This window comes from Pteropus vampyrus, unplaced genomic scaffold, assembly GCF_000151845.1.
Source record: "Pteropus vampyrus isolate Shadow unplaced genomic scaffold, Pvam_2.0 Scaffold404, whole genome shotgun sequence".
Classification (NCBI taxonomy): Eukaryota; Metazoa; Chordata; class Mammalia; order Chiroptera; family Pteropodidae; genus Pteropus; species Pteropus vampyrus.
The window spans coordinates 807,087-833,046 of NW_011889185.1; the positions used below are offsets into that span (position 1 = coordinate 807,087).

Here is a 25,960-nt window from a genome sequence, read left to right on the forward strand (position 1 = left end):
ATAGCCACTTCAAAGTGGAGGCAATTTACATAAAATTGTGAGCAGACAGATCATGGTCTCCTGGAGTTGTGCAGCACAATGCTGGTTGGCCTCTGCTAATTTATTCTGAATAACCTCAGTGCTAAATCTATCCTAAATAAATTTCAAATCATTCCCTTAGACACACCGTCCATTCCCATCAAACCAAATGAAAAACAATGAAATATATATTAACATTTTCCCATTCTGTCTCTCTAAGTTCCCTGAACAAAAGTTCTCTTAAAAATTTCAATCTACTGATTTTATATCAAGAACACTTGGGTGATAAATAATATTAAGGCAAAACATAATAGGTATTTCTTTGGGGAAAAATCATGAAAGAAAGAACTTTTTATGTTGAAATTGGATCTGAATTTAGAGTAGCAAAATTATACTTCTTGCAGTATCAAATTAACCGTGGTCCAAAGAATGACTAACCTTTAGTATCCTGTGGCTGAACAGGTTACTGTGTTAACTACAACACAGTAATATTATCAGTGGTATTTAAATTCAAAATAATGTATATTTTAGTTTATGCTTGCACTCAGCTCAGAGTTAATTTCCAAATATAAAGTTCAGCCCGTTATTAATAACTTGATATGTTCTATTGAAGTTTTTGCTTTTTTCCTAATTCTGAAAGTAGTTCTATGCATTCTGAAATGACATTTCAGCAGATAGAAGAAAGGTGGCAAATCAGGACCAATTTCTTCTTTCAGGGTTAAATTAATACTAAACCATACTACTATCCAGAATATCTTCATGAAAATTAACTAGAGAGTTGGTAGTTCTCTGAAACTTGTACAAGTTTTATTTATTACTAAAATTACTAAAATCACATTGAAAACATCTTCACGTTAAGACTTAAACCACCTATTAGGAAAAATCTCTGTGGGCATCCAGTCCCTTTGATTGAAACTGGGTAACAAAAGAGGCAAAGACATGGTTTGTGATGAAACCTAAGATTCGAATGCTAGTATTTTCAAGCTTTAATAAAGTATACCAATTCCAAGTACCAAGCATAATATCAAAATTCAAATTCATGGGTATACTCTTAATAACCATCAAAAGCAAATTTTGTTCACTGAATCCTATGTCACTTTTGATTTGCACAATGCATTCAGAGATGACTTATAATTAGGAAAAAAGTGTTTACTGAATGCATCATGTTTAAAAATGCAATTAACATTTCAAAACCAACCATACTTAAAAGGGAAAATACCTGAAAAGTTAACTCTATTAATAAAATTATTTGAGACAATATTACCCTGAAGATAAAAAATACATTTGTTGTATATACATGTAGATTTCTACATGAAAGAAAGGATTCAGCTCCAAATAGAAAAGGACTGACCCTTGATAAAGACATCTTAGACTGCCAAACTGATGTGATTACCATTGTAAAGAGAACTAGAAGCAGAAGGATAAAAGTTAAAGGAAGGATTAAAGTTTAGTCACCTGCTCCTGAATGGCGGCAGAGTTGGGCAAGAAGCAGATGACAGCAGAAATAAGACATAGAAGAAAGGCAAAGAAGCCTCAACTCTGATCAGAAATGAATAGAGAATCAAGCAAAGTTGAGAACTGATATAACTGCAGCGAGATGCTTGAAACCAGAATTTGGTAGTTGATAGTTACAGAAGCTCAGTTAAATCATCTTAAAGTATAATTAGACAAAATGTCTAAAATTAAATGGAGAACCAATATTACAGTGACCAGATAACTCAGCATGGTATTATCATTTAAAAAACTTTCTCAAATAACAGCAAGTCACCAGAAGACCTTTGCTCCTGATCACATTCTTGGAAGCTTATCAAAGCTCCTGACTGACTGGGGGAAACAGCACAGTGCTCCAAAAAGAAACTCTGCTGAGATCTGTTAGTATCAGAAACTCCATTTGACCCTGGACAGGCCCTGAATCTTGGATTCTTCAAAGTGAGGGGACTGGGCCAGGTTTCTTCCAAGAAAAACATTTTATCATTTTGTTTACAATAACCCCAATTTTGGTGGGGAAGGTACGGAGAGAAGTTAAGCAAGATAAAGAAACATCACAGAAACTTCATGCAAGGGCAGAACACTCAAGTTCTGTTTCCTAATTAATGCTGTATGCAGAAGTATCCTGTAAACTAAATTTGCCTAACAGAAAAGTTACCACATCCTCAACAGATCTGAATGACTGCAGCATTTGAGATCCTTGATTAATATGAAGTACTCACTGTCTCTTCTAAAAGACTGGGTTCTTTTCCTTTTACCCATATCCTAAACTGAAAGACAACCAAAGTGCTAAATGTTCACCAATTTAGGAATGTTTAAATAAACTTGAAACAAAGAAGCAGATATTTTTGGTCAAATTTCAGACATGTACTATTAGAAATTAATTACTGGCCCCACCAGGTTAAAGATAAAGGGAGGCCCTGAGAAGTCTATAGAGCTGATATACACACAAGTGAGTGTCACTGTTTTTTTTGTTTTTTGTTTTTTAACCTAGTTTTATTAAATATTGCTTCTTTGGGATGTGTTTATAACAACTCCCAGAACATTTTCATGTAAGGATTCAAAGCGGTCATATTAAAATACAGCTTCAATATAAAGTTTATCACAGTTTTACAGTATTCAAAAATGACAGACCTGCCTTAAAAAAAAACCAAAAAACAAAAAACAAAAAAGGACTATAACACCCAAAACATAAGAAAACAATTAAATAAACAAGTTTGGCATTTCCGTAACTTTATAGTATAAAACAGAATATTAAATCTATTACTGGCAAGTGGACACTGATGTATTACCTAGTTTGAAATGTGTCCCATTTAAACACACTATACAAGTTCACTATACAAAAGATTGACGGTCTTTTTGTTGAAAGAAGTGCACCCTGAAAGTTTTTGCCAGTTTAGAATATTTAGCTCTTAAAGTCAAAAAAGTCCTTTTTCTTTTTTAAACTGAAGGCTAAATTCAGATTTTTTTTTGTTGTTTTGTCTCATTTGTCAGCCTTCCTGGTTTAAAAACAATAGTGTCTATGGACGCCCACCAGGGGGCAGTGTAAGATTAGCCATTAAATCACGAACAGCTGCAAATATTGTGCATTCACCTGCAACAGAGAAAAATGGTCATTAGCTATTCGCAATACAGGAAAGATGATGTTAACACGCCGGTGGGGGTAGGGGTAATTAAATCTAAAATTAGTAAGAACTGTAAAGATCAAATAAAAGAGTAAATTTTAATGGCACAGGTTATAGGGGATTAAACTTTGGTGTTAAGTATCAGATGATAATTTGGTTTGGGTTTTGTTTTTTACTCATGAGGAAATTTTGGGCAAGCCCTCATTAGGTTTCAATTTAAAAAGATATACCTCAACTTTCTCTACAGACACTGGAGCACTGAGTAAGCCTTTGAAGTTGAGCTTCAAGGCTACTGACAATTTGCTTATGCATTTTGAATCTAATGAAAAGATCTACCTAGTTTATATTTATGCATTAGTCACATTAGTGGTGTCTTTCTAATGATGCATTAAAGGTCAGATAAAATTATGACAGCACCATCCAATAGAACTTTCTGTGACGATAGAAATAGTCTATATGTGCACTGTGGTTACCAAGCACTCGTAATGTAGGTAGTATGACTGAGGAACTGAATTTTAAATTTTATTTAATTCTTATTAACTTAAATTTAAATAGCCATATGTGGCTAGTGACAGTTATATTGGATGGTGCAGTTCTTACTCTACTGGAGCTTTCTACCAAATTTGAAGGAAATGATCAACTTCTGGAGGTCAACATTAAAATCAATTAATACAAAAATAAAGTGGTTTTTCTTAAAAGCACTTCACCGGGGGACAGGGGAAGGGTGTGTGATGGGTTTAGGGGGTGGGTAATGATTCATCCTCTCAATTTCCCCTTTGCTCAAAGAAACTAAATTCCCTGCCTCTTCCTTCTTGTGAATATTAAAATATTTCAATATAATAAACCAAAACCAGTTGTAAATATTATAAACCAAAAGCTGGATCCCTTCCCTAGAGCATAGCCTAACACTACAGTGGCTGAAAGTGAGAGAACTGAAGACCTCAACTGAATAATGGCCTTCTGGCAAAGGGCAGGATGTGCAGTGACCCTGTGCAAGTTACTACAACCTTCTCTTTAATCACTGGAAAATTAAGGTACAGAAAGAAAATGAAATCCAAAGGTTTACCCCGGTCTATGGTAGAAATAAAAGAAAACAAGAAAAAATACGTCCAAAATACCCCCAACAACTTCTTAAATAAAAGAAGTTATATCTTTTTCTTTTTAAAAAATATTTTCATTATTGATAGGTAGAAAAACTTGCTTGATGACAAGAAAACATTCTTTCCTTTTAATTTTAAATTCCACAAGACATGATGATAGTCATCTGCTTGTGAAAGAATGGTATTTTATTAACGTACTACTGGACTGCTACTTTGAAAATTCTGACAATTTTAAACTTTGATTCTTAAGGACCTATTTTTAGCTGAAAGAAGAGATAAGTCAAAAGATGAAAGCAGAAAATTTTAAGAAGTGGAAGAAATATTACAACAAAAGAAGCATACCCTTCTCTACTGCCCAGTGCATTCCTTATAAACTATACTTGAGTGAGAACTTACATAAAGCCTATGTATGCAATATAGGGAAACAAACAGCTAAAATTATAAGTTCTCCATGATTCCTGTTTCTTAGTAAAATTTTGACACTGTGATACCTAAAAATGTTTCAGAGAACAACTTTCCCTCATTTAAAAACATAATTCTGTTATATTATTCTAAACAGAAAGATATAGAGAACTTCATTAATATTAGAAATAAGCAAATTTAAGTTTCCTTAATATTAGAAATAAGCAAAATTGGAAGAAAAGTTCTCTTTGTTGAGCTGTTTTATAACCAAAAATTTAGCACTGCCAGGAGTTATGTGTTAAGCATAGGCTACTACAGTACTGAAGGGACCTTGTTTATCTTGCCAGAAACATTCTTGTTTCCTTGAAAATGCTCAGTTTGAGAGCTTCATCGTACACTTGGTGTGAAGGTCCACTTGCACCCGCCTGAACTTATATAAGAAGCCCAAAAAGCAGTGATGCCATTTGTATCAGCTTTTATTCTTCACAAAACATTTAGAAGATACAATCTAGTCATGATTGAACCATGAAATATGAGAAACCGACATGCATTTCAACTTGGTGATGTACAGAGTGGCGGGTATCGATGGTAGGGCAGGAATTCACAGCCATGGAATATTCTATCATCCTAACCTAGGGCTTTGTGGCAATGTGTGCTATAAATACAAGCTTCTGGCATTAGCAACTGGGTCAGTCCCAATAGTAAATCACTAACAAAAATAAAGTCCAGGCAGCAGAGACATGGACAAAAACGAAGAACCAGTGAGAAAGGAAGAAAGCGACAGGCAGACATTAAGAGGGCCACAGCAACCAGACCTCTATTACTAGAACTGGGGGCGAGGTGGGTAAGGAGGGAGCAAAGGGGAGAAGGGGTAATCTCTCAAAAGAATTTTTATAACATATATGCAATAAAATATCTACTGGTCATGTACCTTGTCGTGGTGGGTTCATCTCTGCAAACCTCTTCAGAATGTTGCTGACCATCATGGGAGCAGCAACAGAAGAGTTCTGCTGTCTGGGAATGTCTGCCTGCTGGGTTGTACCTGAAGCCATGTCATAAATGATTGGAACTATAATACTAACAGGTTCTTGGGGAGGGACCGATGTTTTCTGGGTTAGTTGAAGCTGCAGACACGCAACACACACAAAGAGAATAAAAACATAGTAAGAGAATAAACATTTGACTAAATTTATCAAAGGCACTATCATTTACTCTGTCAGATTAAGATAGATCAAGCAAAAGAAAATTAAATGTGACAAACAACTGAATATTATGATTAAGATACAACTGTCACATAATTAGTTCAATAACTTCGTTATTACTAAAGGAACCATGATTACATGAATTCTAAATTGACAATTAAGGAATCTGGGCCTATATTTGGTAGCAACAGATAATTTCTGCAAGTATCCAAAAGGTAATCATCCTCACATGGCTTTTTCCTCAGAGCCTCTGAACACAAACACATGCCGGGTGGTACTTACAAAAAATAGCATTTTGGATTTCAGCACCACAGCAGGAGTCCCAGGAGGTGCAATCGGCGGTGCGCTTGGAGGGATCGTCAGGCAAAACTGAACGTTCCATTTTAGCTGTGTTGCCTGGTCAGGAAACTGTTTTGGGGGGGGAAAAAATCAAGATAAAGTCATATGAACATTAGGAGTTTGAAAAGTTGGAGAGAATTTTATTTTATACTCAATTATCAACAGAAATAAAGTTGATAACCTGCATTTTTTTCAAAAGAAATATAGATGTGAAATTACTAACTGAAAAGTCAACTCTGGATTTATGTAGCATGTTCCCCTTCTTTCCCTCCCACTTCATTAATTCTCAAGGCCTGTGGATTCTGCTTCCTCAAGTGCCTCTGACATTTGTTCCCTCCTATTTCAGGGCTTTGTTACTTCTCCTGGGCTCTCTTATGGTCCCTTCCAGTGGCTGCCTCTCCCAGTCCATCCTCATTCCACTGCCACATGTCCTAGAACGTGATTCTCATCTAGCTTACAAATGTTCAGTGACATGCAGTGACACGTGTTATTTTCCCCCACCCCCTTCCAGGATCAACACCTGTCATTCAAAGCTTTTAACTGGTGCAAATCCATTCCTTCCCTAAAAAAAAAACTAGTCAAACTGTGTTAATAATTTAAAATTATATCCACTGGTGCTTTTATAGCCACATAAATATTTACTCCTTTAAAAACGCAAATGGATATCTTGTTGACATAATGTTTCCTATAACCTATTAGAACATATACTGAGACTATTAACAAAGGAACATTGCTGTCCCAATATTAAAGCACCAACTGAAAAAATGAGTGAGGTATTTGTAATTACCCAAAGCAATGCTAGTAACGTTAAAATGAAAGGACTACTGTAAGACTGAAAAAATAGCTGCCACCTGGATTCCATCTATATAATTACATATTTTCATAAAGAAGAAGAGGAATTCAAAATCTCCCAAAGATAGATTTTTGATAAATGGTATTAGGGCAATCAGGGGTATCTGAAAGACACCAAGGCATATTTAAAATGGATCAAAAATTTAAATAAGTAATTTAAAAAATGAATCTATAACAGTATTAGAGGAAACCATGGGAGGGTTATATCCTTATCTGGGAGTAAGAAGAGTGTATTAAATGTGTTTGCTTTTATAAGAGGTAAGCCACTGGTAACTTGGATTGCCTGTGGGGAGGGGGACTAGATGGCTGGACAGGGATGGATGAGAAACTTCCCACTGTATCATCTTGTTCTAAATTCAAAAGACACAAGATGATTGTGTTACCTATTCAAAGACAAATAAAATTTAAGTTAGAAATTAAGAATTTAAAACAAAAATGGAAGTACCTAAATGGGTGAAAACTAATAAACACTGCTCCCACAAACTCCAAACTCCTCAAACAGACCTGGCTATAAAAGTTTGTACTTCTCTGTAACTTACCAGCTCTAGTTTCATAATGTGCACACAGTCCCTGAGGATGTGTGTAGGAGCTCCTAATAGCTTGGTGAAGGCTATTAATGTATTGGCTTTAAATGGTGGTCCTGCAACCTATAGAAATAAATAAAGCAAGTTATTCTTCATTCTACCCTGACTCCTGATTATGTTAAAATCATGCATTAATAAACACATACTCTTGTTTCAAAGAATTTCTCCAAAACTTGAAGTTCATCGGGTTTCCACTGTCCTGCATTCTCAGGTGTCACTTTTAGCTGAAGTGTTTGGTTGGTTTTGGGACTAAGGGCTACTCTGCATTTTAGTGCATCCGTCTTAAACATGATCACCCCAGGTTCATTGGAATTTATCAGCTGTAGCTGCAAAATAAGAAAAATGCAACAAATTAACCTGTGAGACAACATGTAAGACAGAGAAAATGAAAATGTTACCTAGAGAACTGTTTCAAAAAGAAAACAATTCAGTTGATACCTGTTCCAAAACAAAGGTATCTAGGAACTGAGCACCGACAACTGCTAACAACATCACAAAGAGAGAGGCAATCAGACATCATTTGTCTCTTGGTAGAACATAACAGCACCTATGAAATATTCTTGTGAAACAACAACCAACTTGAGCCTGAATCCAGTAGTTAGATCCATAGGATTGATCCATATTATAGAAATATGGTGGTCAAAAGAATATGTTATATGATTCCAAAGGGATGCGATTAGCAAAATCCACACTACGAGAAACTCTACAGGACAAATGATATGGTTTCTTCAACAAATAAATTATGTAAGGAGAAATGGAGGCGTAATCTATAGTTTGAAAGGGACTTGGAGCTATAGATGAAACAATAATGGTATGAATTCATTGTTGAAGGTGGCTGATGAGAACGGAGAGGTACATTGCCCAATTCTCTCTACTTGTGTATATACTTAAAATTTCCCACAATAACAAGTATTTTTTTTTTTTAAAGGACACATTAGGGAAAAAGAATAAAGAATACAATTATAAAATGTTTGATCTGGATTGGGACTTTATGCTAGCCCAGTGGTTGGTAAATATTTTAGCCTATATGGTCCCTGTTGCAACCAGTCAATAATGCCACTGTAGCTGAAAGCAGCCAGACAATTCATAATTGAGTGGGCGTGGCTGTTCCATTAAACTTTATTTATAAAAACAGCTTGTGGGCAGGACTTGCCCCCAGCCCCAGTTTATTGATCTGCTCTAGCCTAATATGTTGATTATGCACATAAGCAAAATGACTTTCAAACAGCTGAAAACTTACATGGCTTTTAAGTGGCAGAGGTGAGATTAGATCACAGATCTGATGATTACCATTTTAAATGCTAATTTATTCCACTTATGTTAAAACTTTTATTTTTTTCAAATCTGATTATAAAAGTTGCAAAATAGCTTGGTACCATCCATGGAGTGGATATTTTCAACATTCACCATTCTGATCACCTCATGAACACATACATACATCAACAATAATAATTATTATAAAGAACTAATATGTACTGAAAACAAGACATTATGCTATGGGCTTTATATGAAATATTTCAAATTCTGATAGTAGAAATATCAACTATTATCGGAAACGTGAAGAAATTTGCCCAACTCATATGACCAGGTGGCATAACCTGGCTACAAACCCAGGCAGCCGGGCTCTACAATGGATGCTCTCAATTCTGCACTATCTCCTATATATATCACCACAGGCTAGGTTAGAAGTCCTTTTCTATAAGGGTTTTAAATCAACTCAATTGATCATGTACTTAAAAAGCAGCTTTAATCCTGTGATCTATACGAATAATTTTATTTCAATGGTGACTCAGATTCAGTCAGTCTGCCTGCAAAAGCATTTTAAAGGACAAGGGGTTATTCATATGCTCTTCTCTGCAAAGCCAGATCCTGGACACACTTGTCCTATAGTATTGTGCAGACCTATCTCCACGTCCATGTTAGCCACAGCAAGTAATTATAAAATGAAGAAATATGTTAACTTAAGAATGGAAAAGAAAATAATGGACTGGGTGAAAAGCATAATTCTAATAAGCTGGTTAAAGGAGGTAAGTGAATACTGTTTTAGTTCAGATCCTATTCTGAGGGGCAACTTAGCACTTGCCTTTGACAATCACCACTTATGAGTTAGTTTCCTAAGGTACTCATACCGTTTCTTGTTGAATAATTCTTTGAAGATGTCGTCTCATGATGACCGATCCAAGGAATCTCTCAAGTGGAGAACAAAGGTAACTACCTGCCAGGCCAGGCACGAGGCCTGGTGTTGGAGAGGGCAGCAGTAAAATGTTCAAGGCACTGTGAGTGAGGATGGTGGGTATGGAGGCTGCCCAGGAGCGCTGAGGTAGTTTACGAGGTGGGGGCATGTTTGTTGGCATCGTTTGGGAACCTTTTGGGAAGGAAAACATGTTGTTTCATTTATAAATACATACTATTTCATTGTTCCCTGCTTTGATTTTATTACAAATCTTTGATATTCTACATCAACCCATACTATTTTAGTTACTCCTTGTAACATTCATACATTAGCTTCCTGTTAGCAAAAATGGCCAGTTATTTTCCTCCCTGTAGCCAGTCCCTTTGCAATAAGACTTCGCAACAAGACTTTGCAACAACTCCTTCAAGGAGGGGTAGAGTCTATTTCTCTACCTGGAATTTGGGTTGGCTTTGTGATTTGTAGTGGCCTATAGAATGCAGTGGAAGTGACACAGTGCCAGTTGCTAGCCTAGGCTTTCACTTACTCTCATGCAGCCTCCTGTCCAGTCACTAGGTGAACAAGCAAGCCCATGATCAAATATGAGAGATATAGCAGAGAGAAGCCTTGCCCACTGGGGGCATCTTATATCAGCCAGGCCCTAGCCAAGCCAAGAGCTGACCACAGATGTATGAGCGAGCCCAGCAGAGCCTGGAAGAATCACTCAGCTGGCTCAGCCAAAACTTCCAAAGTGCAGAATGGTGAGCAAACATATGACTGTTTTTTAAAAGCACTAAAGGTCACACAGCAAAAGCTAATTAACGTATTTGTACAATTCTTCCTTTCTGTGTTAATTTGCACAACCTTATGAGTTAACTTCAGGTATTTTTTAAGGCCTAATATTGCAGCTAAGGTGGTAGTCATAACGGAGGTACTGACTCTCTCCTCAGAAGATTTCTGGAGGCATTTTTCTTACATTTTGCCTGACTTTGCCAATTAACTATTGTTACAACCGATTTACTAAATGGATAAAAATTGAACTTATTAAGTATTCCCATTCAACAATAAGTCATGATCTTTAAATGTGAGGATGGAATAAAATAGGTCATTTGTTGGTTATACCAAAAGCGAACATAAAAATGTTAATTATACTCACTTGTTCCAGCTCGAGGGGAATGAGAAGCATCTGGAACTGGAGAATGTAGTGATGGATTGGCAGGTGACATTCCAGGCAACCGTGTTGCTGGTGAGGGGCCAGACACTTGAGGAGACCCTGGCCAGTTTCCTGCTCGTCCACTTGGTGACACCATAGTGTATGGAGAACTGGGGTCCAGGGTTCCTATAAACAAGTAAATAAGTGGTTTTCGAAATCTGTATTTTAATAAATGAAAAGTATTTTACAGCATTTAATTTGATACCCTACATGATGATAATTTTATTTTGCTTTTGGTAAGATATCTCACTGACGCATGATGCTTCTTCACATGGCACATCTGAATCTCTGTAGTTTATGTACTTTTTAACATGATATAAAAATTAGATAAAAAGACTGAGAAAGAATAAAATTTACCTTCACACAAACTTCAAGATGTATAATATGTAACAATTTACATTATAGTATGTTTGAAAATATTAAGCAAAAAAAAAAATCTCAAAGCCCCTTTAAGTATTCTTATATTTTTAAACTAACTCTGACAAATTGTTTTCTTTCTACTTAGAGAAGGCTAAGAACAGGGAAACTTTCCATTTTCTTTATTCAGTAAAGGCTACAATGACTAAGAAATGAACCAAACAAGTATTGAAAGCAGCGACTTCTTGAACAATTTGATATTTAAATTTCATCTTGGAGAAACCTTTAACATGTTATTTACACCTCACCTTTATAATCAAATGACAAACCAAGAAAATACTTCTACCATACATCAGAGAGTAAACGGTCCTTACTTACAAGTCTTAACAAATTGCTAAGGAAAAAAACACAAGAACATAGGCAAAGGATATAAACTGGCAGGCATAAAGTAAGAAACACCAAAGACCAATGAATTTCACTAATAAAGAAACATATTAAATGATAAATACCATTTTTTACCTATCAAAATGACCAAGATTTTTAAAAATCATAATACCCTGTGTTGGCAATGATGTAGGAAAAGACATTCTTGTATGATAGTAGAGGAAATTGGTACAGCCTTTCATGTGGGCAATTTGCACTATGTTTCAAACGCTTTAGAATTTTTCAAACCCTTTGAGACAGCAATTCCATTTCTAGGAACTTACCTAAGGAAATAACCATGTGAGCAGAGATGACACCATTTTTAGTTGTGAAAAAATGGAAACATTCTAAACATATCATAATAGGAGAGCAGTTGAATTATAGCATGCCTAGATAAGGGAATACTATGTAGCCATTTACTATGGCAATGTAGAACTTTTACTATCAGAAATGTTCCCACAAATATTAATAGTGAAGAGTAAAATTACAGATACTACACAGCTGTAAAATCTGAGGAAGCTCATTATATTCTGATTTAGCATGGTATTCATGACATATTTAAGTAAAAAAAGTAAGGCACTGAATACCTGGTACAGTATGTTGCCTGCCATGTGTGTAAAAGAGAGGGGGAAAGAACTCTTACATGTATTTGCATAAAATATCTCTGCAAGAGCATTAAGAAACTAATAACACTAAATGCCTCTGGGAAGAGGAACTAGGTGGCTGGTGGAACAGAAAGGAAACACCTCACTGGCTACCTCTTCTATTCTTTATTTATTTGAACCAATTTGAAATAGAATTTTTAAGTTAAAGAGATATAAATTCAAGTCCTAATATGTATGGTAGGGTCCCAATTTTCTGAGAGTGGGGGGTGGGTATTTGAGGGGGAGACAAGATGGGTGGAGAGCAACAGAGATTGGAGCAGGCAGGCAAGCAAGGAGTGCGTGATAGGGAGAGCGAGAGCGAGGGGGTCCAAAGCAGATAGATTAACTGGTAGATCTCTGCGTGTATAGTTGGGAAAAAATAGTTTTCATTTGCTCTTTCCCCAATAAACAAGTGCTACTTTTGCAATAAGAAAATAACTTATTTAACAAAAACTTTCATGTCAAACTCTTACTCTACAGCAATTTCCATGTACAGACTCACCATGTGGACTAGCAAAACTGGCCCCTGGTCCTATTGAGATTCCATGCGAGGATGGGGGAGGAGTTGGAACAAATGATGCTGGTGATGGGGCTCTCAAAGCCCCACTGGGGGAGCTGGCAGCATGCAGATTTCCTAATAAAGGAAAATAATTATAGATGATCTTGCAGGACACATATTATGTCCTGTCCAAGGACCCCAAGTTAAGACTCTACAGACTAAAGAAACAAGTAGTAAAAAGCTCCCTTAAGTAGCACAGAGGAAAACTGGAACAATTTCATTACTGAAAAAGAGAGAGATCAATTCCACGGGGTCCAAATTCTAGCTCTTATGTTGACTAATCTTTTTTTTTTAATATCCAGTGTACTTTTTCCTCACTCATTCAACAAGTAGACATGAACATCAACTTCATGCCAAGCATTGTTACAGGCACTGGGAATGCAGCAATTAACAAGAGACAAAAATTCCTGCTCTCATGAAACATATATTCTAGTAGAATGAGAAAGACTAACAAATATATGTGAGGTAGTGGTGAGTGCTATGGAGAAAAACAAGGCAAGGTAAGGAGGCGATATCGTGCAGTGGTAGAGGTGGGTGCTGCTCTTTATATAAAGCAATCGGAGAAGACCTCTCTAAGAAGGGGACACATGAGCTGAGACACAAAGAAAGTGAAGGATAAGGCATAAAGATATCCAGTAGCTAAGATGTTCCAGGCAAACAGAAGAGCTAGTGCAAAGGCCCCAAAGGCAGCAGTTTAAATAACAGGGAGGCCAGTGTGACTGGAACAGCGTGAGCAGGGGTGGAGTGGGAGGAGATGAGGTGAGAAGGGGGGGGGGGGGGTGGGATCCTAGATCATATGGGGACTTGCAGGCCACTCTAAGGACTTAGGGTTTACCCTGAATGAAATGGGAAGCCATTGCAGAGTTTGGAGCACAGGAATCATGAACTAACTTCTGTTCCAGAAGGATCACTCTAGCTACTATGCGAAAAACAGACTACAGGGCAGGGACAGGGAAACTACAATCATCCAGGTGAGAGACACTGGTATGGGCAGGGGCAAAAGCTGGGACGGTGGAAAGTGGTTAGATTTGGGATAAATTCTGAAGACAGAGCTAACAATATTTGGTAACTGAATGTGGGTATGAGAGAAAGGAGTCCAACGTGACTAACAGCTTTGGCCCAAGTAGCAGGAAGGAAGGGGCTGCCATTTACTGAGATGGGGGTCTGCAGGAGGAGCAGCATAGGGCAGGGTCGGGAGGCGGGTTGAGTTGGTCAGGAGTTGTTTTGGCCACACCGAATTTCAGATGTCAACTAGACAGCTATGTGGAAATGCTGAATAGATTGCTGGAAAATACAAGACTTGAGTTCAGGGAAGAGGCCTAAAAGGTATAAAAACTGGGAGACATGAGCTTAAACATGGTATTTAACCACACAGCTAATTTTAATTTAGAATTATGAAACGGGAACTATGGCTACTAAAACTATGAGTAAATGCAACATTAAAATAATTGCTACATTACCATAACTATCTTCATATCAGTAAGCCTCAAATTCTCTACTACTATGTAAGAAAATTTCATTTTTATGTTCTATAATGCCTAATGCAATGCCTTACATTCAGTAAATATGTAAAAAAAAGAAACTTGATTAATCTTTAAGTGTTATATTTATTATTTAGCTGTGTGATCTGGACATGAGCCTTAACTTCTCCATGCCTCCGTTTTCCTCTATAAAATGTGAATAACAACAGGACCTATGCCACAGGTTTGCTATGGGGATTAAATGCATAAAGTTCTTAGAATGGGGCTTGGCACATATGTAAGCACTATATACCTCTCCACTACTATTATCATTTCAAAATAATTATTTCTTCTAACTTCTATGCAAAACCAGTTTCAGCTCATATCCTAGAAACACACTTCCCTTAGGTTCTATGCCCGTGTCACCCGTTTTCCTCCTCACTCCCTGGCTGCTCCTTCTTGGCTGACTGCCAGTACTCCTCAGGAGCTGAGCTCACCCACCCACTTAGGGCTTCAATGACCTTCAGTGACATGACAATAACTTCCAAGTCTTCATCTGTGGTCCAATTATCTCTGATGAGCAGATAGGGGATCATCTACCCAAGAACTCTGACACCCGTCTTCCTTGCTAGACGACAAGCTCGAGAGCAAGGCGGGCATCATCTGGCTTACTGCCGAATCCTAAGCACCATGCAGCATTTGGCACAGAGCAAGTGCTTTAGCGATACCAATGAATTGTTTAGTTAAAAGTAAAATTTTGACATTCTCAAGCAATTTTACAGCACGTATCATGGGGCTGCCAACAGAGCCATTTTGTTTGGACAAGCAGGCTGTACACTGCCCAAGTCTGAGTGGCGAGCACTGTTCAACATACACCAGGGCTCAGCAAACTTTCTAAAAGGAGTTGTCCTGTTAGGAAAGCAGCCACAGACACTACACATTGGGTGTGGCCGTGTTCCAATGAAACTATTTACAAAAACAGGTGGTGGGCAGGACTTGGCCCATAAGCCTTAAGTTTGTCAACTTGACATAGGTCATGTGATTAGCGCTTCTTGGAGTTTGTGCTGTGAGTATGGCTCTGGGTGACAATACCTCCATTTAATTCAAACCTTTTAAAGTGCTCTGGAATCATGAATACAGATTTCACAATCCTGCCATAATGAATGAATTGCAAATATCTAGCCACAGACTAGAAAAGAGTTCTCTCTGAAGTATGTATTTTAGATTTGAAGGTGAACACAAGAGAATAATATCTTACCTGGAGACTGTGTGTGCATCATAGAGGGAGATGGGCTAACTGTGCTATGATAGGATGTAGGGGGTGAAGTAAGAGGATAAGCACCTGATGATCCTGGCTGTTTTGGAAATGGCTGAAAAGAAGAAAATTAAATGTTTGTAAAACTCCAACCACGTATAGTATGAGTGTGTAGCTTTCCCCAATAAAAAACGAGTGTTACCATTTACATCATGAAAATGTGCAAGTTACAGGTCAATAACACAAGTTTTTAAAAACTCCCTTTTGAAATGTTTTAAAAATAGCAACGTCCTCATTCTTGACTTTGCAATACCATTGCTTATATCTCTCAAGATGTTTTTTGCTCATTTTATCTGTCATAGTTTAATTGGCAGTGTTGTTTCTGGCAGTACATAAAAAATAGTGTCCTTTACATTTGGTGGAGTTTTAGAGCCAATGAAATATGGTAGTTCAACCTGACCTCTACTCACCTTTATCTTCCAACCCCAGTAATAAAAACCCTAGGACGATGTAATCCTTTCTAGTCTATTTTTTTTAATTGCAAATATCTAGCCACAGACTAGAAAAGAGTTCTAGATTTTCAATGTACAGTCGGATGAATTTTTACATATTCACTGGCACTTAGATCAAGACACTGAAGAACATTACCAGAACCCCAGAGGCCTCCCTTATACATCTTCCAAGTCTTTATTGCCTCTCCAAAGGTAAGCCCAATTCTGACTTCCATCACTCATGTTTGGTTTTGCATTTCACATAAATACTGAATGTACTCATTACATACATGGTATCTGGCTTCTTTTGTTCAACAGTAAGTCAGAAAAATTCATCATGTTGTTGCATGTAGCTATAGTTTGCCTTCTAATTTCTGTAAAGTATTCCATTGTATAAATATACCCCATTTTATTCACTCATTCTACTGTTGCTAGATATTAAGGTTGTTTACAGTTTGGGGGATAACTAATGTAGATATGAACATTCTTGTGTTTTCTGATGCATTTCTGTTGCGTATATACCTAAGAGTAGAAGAACTGTTACATTACAGGTATGCATAATGTTCAGCTCTGGCCCTCTGGAATACTGCTAAACACCACTGTGAGGTAGTTGTACCATTTTACACACCCTCCAAGTACCAAAAGTGAGTTTCAGTTGCTCCTAATACCAAATGTTGGCAAGGGTTATCAATTTTTTTCTTAAATCCATTCTTGTGGGTATGGAGTATTATCTCACTGTGCTTTTTAATTTAGAGTAATGCTGAATGACATTGAACACTTTCTTTGTGCTTACTGGCCATTTGGACATCCTCTTTTGTGATCACATCAGTGATCACCTGACATTATTTTAAGTGCATGAGTCTGAGGTTAATGCTATTTCAGATACTATTTACTTCTCATCATTGGAAGCCTCCTCCTTGTTTCCCTCTGTTACTATTTTTTCATATAGATTTCCCAGGAACCCTGGGCCCACCAAGGACCTCCACGTCTTTTAACAAAGAAACCCAGACCATGTAGAACCTATTAAGTTAAACAAGTGTGGTACTGTTTGGAATTTCAGCTACAAATCACCTGTTGCTGGGGTGGTGGCTGGAGTTGTGAGATAAGAGAATCCATCATATCTCCTCCTATGGGAGAAGGGGGATTATCGTCCTCATTTACAGACCTTCTTCGAGCATCCTGATTGCTGTCAACATACATATTCAGGAATGTCTATGGATATAAACAGGTAAAATTTATATTATTTTACCTAACTTTAATATGATATTTTTAATTGTTTATAGTATTTTAACAGAAATAAACATATGTCTATCTCTGAAATTTAAGTTTAACTCATGGTCGCTATTACTAGGACAACCTGAAAGAGATACTGATAATTTCGAAAGGAGGAAATCGAAGGAAATGGTTAATCACAACCACATTTAAGTTAAAAGATCATATCAACCAAGAAGTACTATGGAAGCAAAAAGATGAATAAAGAAGTACACCATGGCACCTCTTAACACTAGGTCAACATATTTTTTTTTATTAACTTCTGAACCAGAAATGGGGAAAAAAATGAAAAGTTGTATGTTGGCCAAATAAGTAAGTTCGACAACTTGAAAAAATTTCCTATTTAGTGAGAATTCTCACTTTTTCAGCTAGAAAATGACATAGGAAAACTGAATAAAGAAACTAAGCCATATTTTCCCTTTTTATCTAATATAACTTAATTTTGAATCATCAAGAGTAGGACAGTCTTGTTTTATAAGTCATCAAAAATGAAGCAAGACCAGAGTTTGTGTCTCAAGCACAGATTTCTTTAATATTCTCCATCTTCCCAATCTTCAAAAATATAGATAAGCTCATCAGAATCACTCGAAAGCTTTTAAAAATACATAGTCTCATTTTTAATTAAAAATGATGGATTCACAACACATATTTCATCTTTTCCTCATACCTTACTGAAACATCTATATTTTTTTCCTTAAGCAATAAGTAACAAAGACAAAAAGAATGGGAGAAGAGCACAACAGCAATAAATTCTGGAGGCTGCAGAGCAGATGGTTGAGTGGTAACTGAACTACTAATGTGAGGAAGTTGTATCCTAAGCAAGCAGTGAGAAAAGCCAAGAAGCAAAGTAATTTCTGTCCAGATCCCCAAGACATGTAGGAACTGGCAGCACCAGTTACCTCTAGAAATGGGGATAAAAGCAGATGGACTAGATGGAGTCTCTTTAAGGAAACACTGAAATCAAGAAGATATACAGATGGCCAACAAGGCCCATGAAAAGATACTCAACATCACTAATCACCAAGGTAATGGAAATCAAAACCATAATGAGATATCACCTCATACCTGTTAGAATGGCTATTATAAACAGCCAGGAAATAACAAGTTTTGGCAAGGATGTGAAGAAAAAGAAATCCTCATGCACTGTTGATGGGAATGTAAATTGGTGTACCCACTATGGAAAACAGTATGGAGGTTCTTCAAATAATTAAAAATAGAACTGCGGTATGACCCAGCAATACCATCTCTGGGTATTTATCTGAAGAAAATTAAAATACTAATTCAGAAAGATGTATGTACCCCTATGTTCACTGCAGCATTATTTATAATAACCAAGATATGGAAACAACCTAAGTGTCCATTGATGGATGACTGGATAAAGAAGATGTGGTATGTATATACAACAGAATACTACTCAGACATAAAAAAGCAATAAAATCTTGCCACCTGTGACAACGTGGATGGACCTAGAGAGTATTATGCTAAGTGAAATAAGTCAAAGACAAATACTGTACAATCTCACTTAGATGTGGAATCTAAAAAACAAAACACTATATAGATACAGAGAACAGACTGATGAAGGTTAGGGGAAGAGGGTTAGGGGGTGAAGGGAGCCAAGAGGTACAAACGTCTAGTTATAAAATAAACAAGTCATGGAGATGTAATATACAGCATGGTGACTATAGTCAATAATATTGTGTTGTATATTTGAAAGATACCAAGAGTAAATCTTGCAAGTTCTCATCACAAGAAAAAAATTTTGAAACTTTGGTGACAGATGGTAACTGGACTTGTGGTGATCATTTAGCAGCATATACAAATATTAAATCATCATGTTGTATAACTTAAATTAATAAATGTTATGTCAATTATACCTCAATTAAAAAAAAAAAAGAGAGACAATGAAACCCTCCCAGAGCCTCTGTCACTTCTACTGAGTTAGGCTGACCTCTACCACCCTGGCAGATGGTCTCTCACTTTAATATTCTCTATCTCTAGAAAAACTGAGAGAAGGAGTACCATATTAAAAATAGAGATTAAAGTTTACATACTGAATGCTGAGAATGCTAGTTTCCTTCTCTTATCTGACTTGCCAAAAACTGGAAGCCAGATGCAGACCATCTATGCAGAAACTCAGAAACTCTTCTCCTGGTACTCACACGAGTCCAACAAAAAGACCTAAAGCTACTGTCACTGGGAGTTACCCAAAGAAACGGCCCAAGCAGATCATCCTGCAGTGAAGACTACAGTCAACAAGTCTCACTTTAAATAAGAGCAGAGTTAAGAATTACTTAATATTTGAGGAAAGACACTAATATGAAAGAGATCAAAACAAACAAAAAAAAGGCAAAGTGGATGAAATGGAGATTATGTAGGAAGAAAAGAGATAAAAGATCGTTTAGCCATATGGAACAGGATGTCATAAAATGAATATTTAGAAACTAAAAAGAGCTCGGAAATTTTTTAAAAGATGGCAAAAAAAAAAAAAAAACACTTGAGAGAAATGAAAAATAGAACAAAAACATGAGGAAATCTGGAAACACAGATGTAAAAAAAAAAATAGAGGATGAATCCACGATGTCCAACATCAAAATAGTAAGGGTACCAAAAAGAGCTAACGGAGAAAACAAAGAATCAGGAAACAGTGCAAGGAAGTTCCCCAGAGCAAAAGGATATAACTTTCCAAACTGAATGAGCCCATACAGCCACATATGGTTCAAGAATCTGAAGAGGATTAAACTTCCCAATGGTCACAATGGAAGCTAAAAGACAATAGAACAATGCCTTCAAAATAATTGCAACCTAGAATTCTACACCTAGCCACTCTCTCAATTAGATGAGAGTAAACTAAAGACGCTTTCAGACATACAAGGTCTCAAATTAACCTTCCATGTACCTTCTCCCAGGAATCTATGTAGGAAGCATTCCACCAAAACAATGGAGTAAACGAAGAAAAAGACATGAGGTCCAAGCCACAGGGTATGCAACACAAAGAGAGAAATGAAAGAATCTCCTCTTTCACCATCCTTCGGCAGATTCCTAAGTAAAAACTGTGCATAAGGTCTGAAGTGCTAAGATTCCGAACTGGTGATCAGAGGACTGGGGAAGAGATTTCAAGATGAAACTGGTAAGGTACCTGAAAGGTAAATGTACTGATGGGAGAGTAATCATAGTAAGCATGGTAGAATAGTGTTTACATAACCACAATAATGTGAACACTGGAAAAAATCACATAATCAAAATTGCTACGTAACCATACTGCAAGAATAGGAGCAAAGAAGAAGGTGCATGTGTTTAAGGAGCAGCCTGGAATGAGGAAGGGACATGTGAGAAAATATTAAAAAAGAATTAAATCCTCATCTTCTATTATGAGAATCAGATAATGCCCTCAACTAAGAAGTCAACAAATAGTAAAATGTAAGCATGCTAGAGATAAAAATGTAAATATGAAGAATATCATCTATATAAGAGTTGAAAACAGCAGGAAAATGGCAAGAGAAGGTTGCAGGAGAGTAATTTTCAGAACAAGCCATTTGACTTTAAACTATAAGCAATTGAGCTATTATACCAGATTCTCCAGGGGTTGTGGACCAGGACCCCACATTTTAAAAAAAGCATCAAAGTGGAACTGATGAATCAAACCTTCCCAATAATCAATGATAAAGACTACTTTTAAAGTTCCTTAAAGTTCCAAATGGCAAATAGGACTCTCTTCAGTATCTTCCACCTTATTCATCACAGGGTAAGGAAGTAAAGGAAAGGACATTTTTATCATCTCATATACATAGGCATTGCACTTTATTAGAACTTTTAGTTTCTTCAGAGTAAAGCTGCAGAGATGATGCATTAACATAACCGCTTATTAAATTTAAACAGGAATTTGTTGCTTCCCCCATTCTCTCTCCCTCAAAGGAATTGTTTGAGACACTATATTATGTTGACTCATATTATAACACTAAAGTCTGTTACCTTTAGTCCTGGTGCAGGATAAAATCCTTCAACTAACTTGCTATTATCAAAAAGACTATAAGCACCATCCCGTATTGCCACAACACCTCGACTCCGGCAGTATATATCAATGCAATACATGTTCCTGAAGGCCAGTCTGATGTGGGTGGATGACTGTGGCAGAATGGAGAAGCACTGGTAGGCAGTATTGGTTCTCTGGGTCAAGCCCAACATTGGCACAGTGGGGAGTTTGTTGATAGCATTTAACGGAGCCTGAGTATCAAATAGTACCTACAAGAAACAAACACAGTGAGAGTAGCCAGTGTCTGTACAAATGCTTTATAAAACCTCTTTTTGATGTATAACCATCACAAATGAGAGAATGTCCTTCTGACATAATCCATAAAACTTTTCTTTGAAGAGAATGAAACTAGTGTCCAACTCTGAAAGAAAATTCTCCACGAAGAGTGTAAAATATAAAAGACAAAAGCACTCTCATTGTCAGCCTTAAAGACAACTCCACATGATTTTTTTTGAGGAGTTTTACATGAGATACTAACACTGATGAATCTTATTTTTAAACAGAAATTGAACTTAATTACCTGTAATAACTGAACCACATTTGGTGTTTTGTTAAACATTTCCTGAAGCTGATGGAGAATGGTATTGTGACAGTTACTGCAACCTGAGTTTGGGCCAACAGTCCCCAAAGAAATGTGAAATTTCTGATGTATGGAATTCCATTGGATACTAATCTAAATCAAAGAGAATACGTTTCAGAAACTGAGAAAGCAACAGATTCAAGTAGAAGAAAAAATAATGTTTAAACAGTAAAGAAAAATTCCAAAGATCTAAAGGTCTTTATTTAAAAGCAACTCATAAGACTGGACTCTTTAAATTCCAGATGTGCTGTTACTATGGACTGATATGGTCCATAGCATGTGTGTTAAATAGCCCACTTCTACCAAATAAAATAGAGAAGGCATTAAAGAAAACATTGATTAAATTTTTAAATTATCATTGGTGTCAATTATTCATTTTTCTCTTAAACTGGAGAAAAGTCACCCTTTTAATAAGCACTGTCATAAGGGAAAAGGAAGCCACCCAGACACAGGTGGCCTTCAGTTAAATAGATATTAAAACACTCCAGTAATTTCTGATATTACCTGCTGTGAAAGAGTCTAGAAATTAGCCAGCTGGCTGAATATTTATACTAAACTTCTAGGACTTCAGATATGGGGTGGGGAAAAATCAGGAACTATAGGTTATGGGGAATACTTTCCACATTAAGATAGGACCAAAAAATTATCATATGACCAAAAGCATAGACATACCATGTTGTTCAAAACTATTCAGACATCATCTTGACTAACAGTAATCACATTGCTAAACAAATTTAAAATCCGTGTAGAAAAAAATACAAATACCAAAAGTATATTGCCTTGTCGAAAATTCAAGATTATATATCCATTCAAAAAGGTTATAATTTTTGTTTTCAATTTTAATTTTAAAGAGTTAAGCATTATAATATACTATATTTATATCAACAAAATATTTAAAATTTACCATTTTATCTTTAATTTTTACTTGAGCCCTCAATTCTTTCAAGGCAGTTTTCCTAATTTTTGAATTCTTGAATTTTAAAAGATTTATGAGAGGAACTTCAGTTTTAATTAATTCATAAACTTACTGAGCTTCCCTTTGTGGTTCCATAACACAAGATAAGTTTTCGGTAATTATAAACACGAACTTCTGAGAAAATATTTAGATGAGTAGGTATGTCTAAGCAGAAAGGAAACAAAAAAAAGATTACATATGCAAAATTTATAAATATGTATTTGAAAAGGAGGGCATTTTGGCAATATTTTATGCCTAGGTCAAAAGGTCTCTAAATATATAATTTAGTGAAGGAAAAAAAAAAGAAGAGCATAGATAGTAGGCTTCTATTTCCATTTCTATAAAAGGGGCCCAGGCTAGGGGTGGAGATATATTGAAACAGTGTAGCACGGTGGATAGAAGTTCCAATTCCAGCTCTGCCATTTACTTACTAGCCATGTGACTTTCAGCAAGTTCTTAATCTCTGACTTGTTTTCTTTATTTGTAAAATTAGGTATAACAATTTACTTACCTAATAGGATGACTGCGGAGTAAATGACTTAACACAAGCAAACCGTTTATTACCTTGTATGGCACACAATAAACTCTCGGTAAGTATTAACTATTATTATAATATGGTACACCTATGTGTAAAAATTTCTGAATACATAAGACACTTAACAGTGGTTGTCTCTGTGGGAAGGAAACTGAAGCCTAAGTTAAAAGGGAAACTTATTTTTCATTAGAGATACTTCTGAATTTTGTTTTACAATGTGCATGTTTTACCTCTTCAGTTAAAAAAGGGGGAGAATGCTTCTTTTTCCCCAAAAGGATGATTACCACATGTACCTGGTAGAGAACGTGCAAATTCCAACACACACTCATATAATCGTGCAATGCTATTCCAGTCATTAAGGAACATTTCAACCACTTTTCTACCTCCAACAGGTTCAGACAACAGGTTTTCATATGTCAGATAAACATGCCTGGATGGTCCTACAGGATTAAAAGAAAAGATTAATAGCAATCAACATGAAAAAAAAAATCCAAAAATATGCAAAGACAAAATTTGTAAAGCATCTCACCTTGCTCCCTGGTAGAAGTGCCATTAAGTGGACAATTTGCAAACACTAACTCTGCCACCCACGTGCGGTTATTTCTACCTTGTAATCGGAAAGTGCAATCGAGGAGAGAGCGGTCCAGAGCTTTCTGGGTTTCCTCATTTATACCCTTACAGGGAGGAATTCTGGTGATGAAAGATAGCATATGAAGTGTACTGCACATCACAGAAAGACAAAAGCAAGGACAGGAAGGGTATCTACATTATAACTTCAGTTAAAACTCCCCTACTAGGTACCTTCTGCAAAAGAAAGAAGCAGTTTGTGCAATTCATGCAATTGAAAGCAATTAATAGCATTTAATCCATTTTTATTCACATCAGCATAGAGTAGGACTCAACATAGAGTAGGATTCTCACTAAGTGATGTTTGTTTTCATCCTTAATCTTGTCATTAGAAAAGACCACAATTCTTCAGAATGAAAATCAAGAATACTGGCTTTCTATGAAATCTATCTAGAACATCTTCAAGAAAAAACTAAGAGGACATGGTTCCATAGTGTAGCAGTTAGCACGTCTGCTTTACACGCAGAAGGTTCTGGGTTCGCGCCCCAGTGGAGCCACAGTCCATGATCTATGGCCATGCCACCCTGAATGAGCCTGTCTGATCTCTGAAGCTAAGCAGGGTCGGGCCTGGTTAGTACTTGGATGGGAGACCACCTAGGAAGACCAGGTGCTACAGGCATAAATTAAAAAAAAAAAAAAAAACTAAAGAGAAACAAAATACTTATAAAAATCATTCTTTGAAGGCAGGATGATACAGTGGAAAGAACAAGGGCACTGGAGTCAGGGACCTGCATTTTAATTCTTTTTTATTTTTTGACCCCCCACCCCTGCATTTTAATTCTGACTCGGCCACATTTAAACACTCTGATTTCAGTTTCCCAACTACAAAATGGAAATAAGTAATAATTACCTTATGAGTCAGTGATTTTAAAACATGATAGAACATATATAATACAGCAGATATTCATATATGTTAATTACCCTGAAAGTAAACTAAGTCTTGATCACTGACTGCCATTACAAAATTCCAGGTTCATTATCCCCTTTCTCCTCTTCTTCCATAGAGATAACACTCATTGTGATAAGCTTTACATGTATTAACTCATTTAACATATATTTTATCAGTATACATATCACATATACAAGAGGAATGTATTAGCTCTGGTGTCTTAAAAATACCTACCTATTCAATTTCCTTTTGCAGGTTTACAGACTATCTTATTTGTCATAAAACACTGAGATAATATATTCTAGCTGTTTTTTCAGTAATGGATGAAATAATGAGATAACATTTAATTATACATTATCCTTTAACTCATAGGGAAAGTGGATTAATTCTCAGACTTGGTGTAATGATGATCAATATTTAAGGCAAGAAACAACAAATATAATTGGAAACATAGACTCTTGGTTCAGGTCTCTTATTCAGAATGCAACACCTAGAACAGGGTTTCTCAATCTCGGCAATACTGAATGTTGAGCTAGATAACTCTGTTGTGGGGGGCTGTCCTGTGCAGCCCTGGCCTCTACCAACCAGATGCCAGGAGCACCTCCACTCCCTCTTCTTAGTTAATGATAACCAAAAATATCTCCAAACATTGCCAAATATCCCCTAGAGCAGCGGTCCCCAACCTTTTTGTACCAGAGAACAGTGCTCCTATGAAAATCTAATACCTGATGATCTGAGGTAGAGCTGAGGTGGTGATGCTAGCGCTGGGGAACAGCTACAAATATGGATGAAACTTCACCCTCTCGCCCACCTGCCATTCACCTCCTGCTGTGTAGCCCAGTTCCTAACAGGCCACATACAGGTACTGGTCTGTGGCCCAAGGGTTGGGG

At 36.6% G+C, this 25,960-nt stretch overlaps 1 protein-coding gene and 1 pseudogene across 2 annotated transcripts in view; one reads left to right on the forward strand and one right to left on the reverse strand.

Annotated features, from left to right (window-relative positions):
* Positions 1–803: 803 nt before the first annotated feature.
* Positions 804–25,960, reverse strand: part of MED14 (mediator complex subunit 14) — a 65,583-nt gene continuing 40,426 nt past the window's right edge. Inside the window, exons 17-31 of one of the 2 annotated variants that reach the window (XM_011380750.2) lie at positions 24,084–24,244; positions 23,848–23,994; positions 23,093–23,184; positions 22,005–22,157; positions 21,424–21,693; positions 17,254–17,394; positions 15,695–15,806; positions 12,920–13,051; positions 10,937–11,119; positions 9,740–9,975; positions 7,757–7,936; positions 7,566–7,673; positions 6,118–6,243; positions 5,565–5,757; positions 804–3,100 (exon numbers count right to left, since the gene is read on the reverse strand). In XM_011380750.2, the coding sequence (XP_011379052.1) occupies positions 3,027–3,100; positions 5,565–5,757; positions 6,118–6,243; positions 7,566–7,673; positions 7,757–7,936; positions 9,740–9,975; positions 10,937–11,119; positions 12,920–13,051; positions 15,695–15,806; positions 17,254–17,394; positions 21,424–21,693; positions 22,005–22,157; positions 23,093–23,184; positions 23,848–23,994; positions 24,084–24,244 (2,308 nt within the window). In that variant the 3' untranslated portion in view covers positions 804–3,026. The remainder of the gene's footprint in view (positions 3,101–5,564; positions 5,758–6,117; positions 6,244–7,565; positions 7,674–7,756; positions 7,937–9,739; positions 9,976–10,936; positions 11,120–12,919; positions 13,052–15,694; positions 15,807–17,253; positions 17,395–21,423; positions 21,694–22,004; positions 22,158–23,092; positions 23,185–23,847; positions 23,995–24,083; positions 24,245–25,960) is intronic. The other variant, XM_011380751.2, reaches the window with a different exon arrangement.
* LOC111731872 lies at positions 24,688–24,800 on the forward strand (annotated as a pseudogene).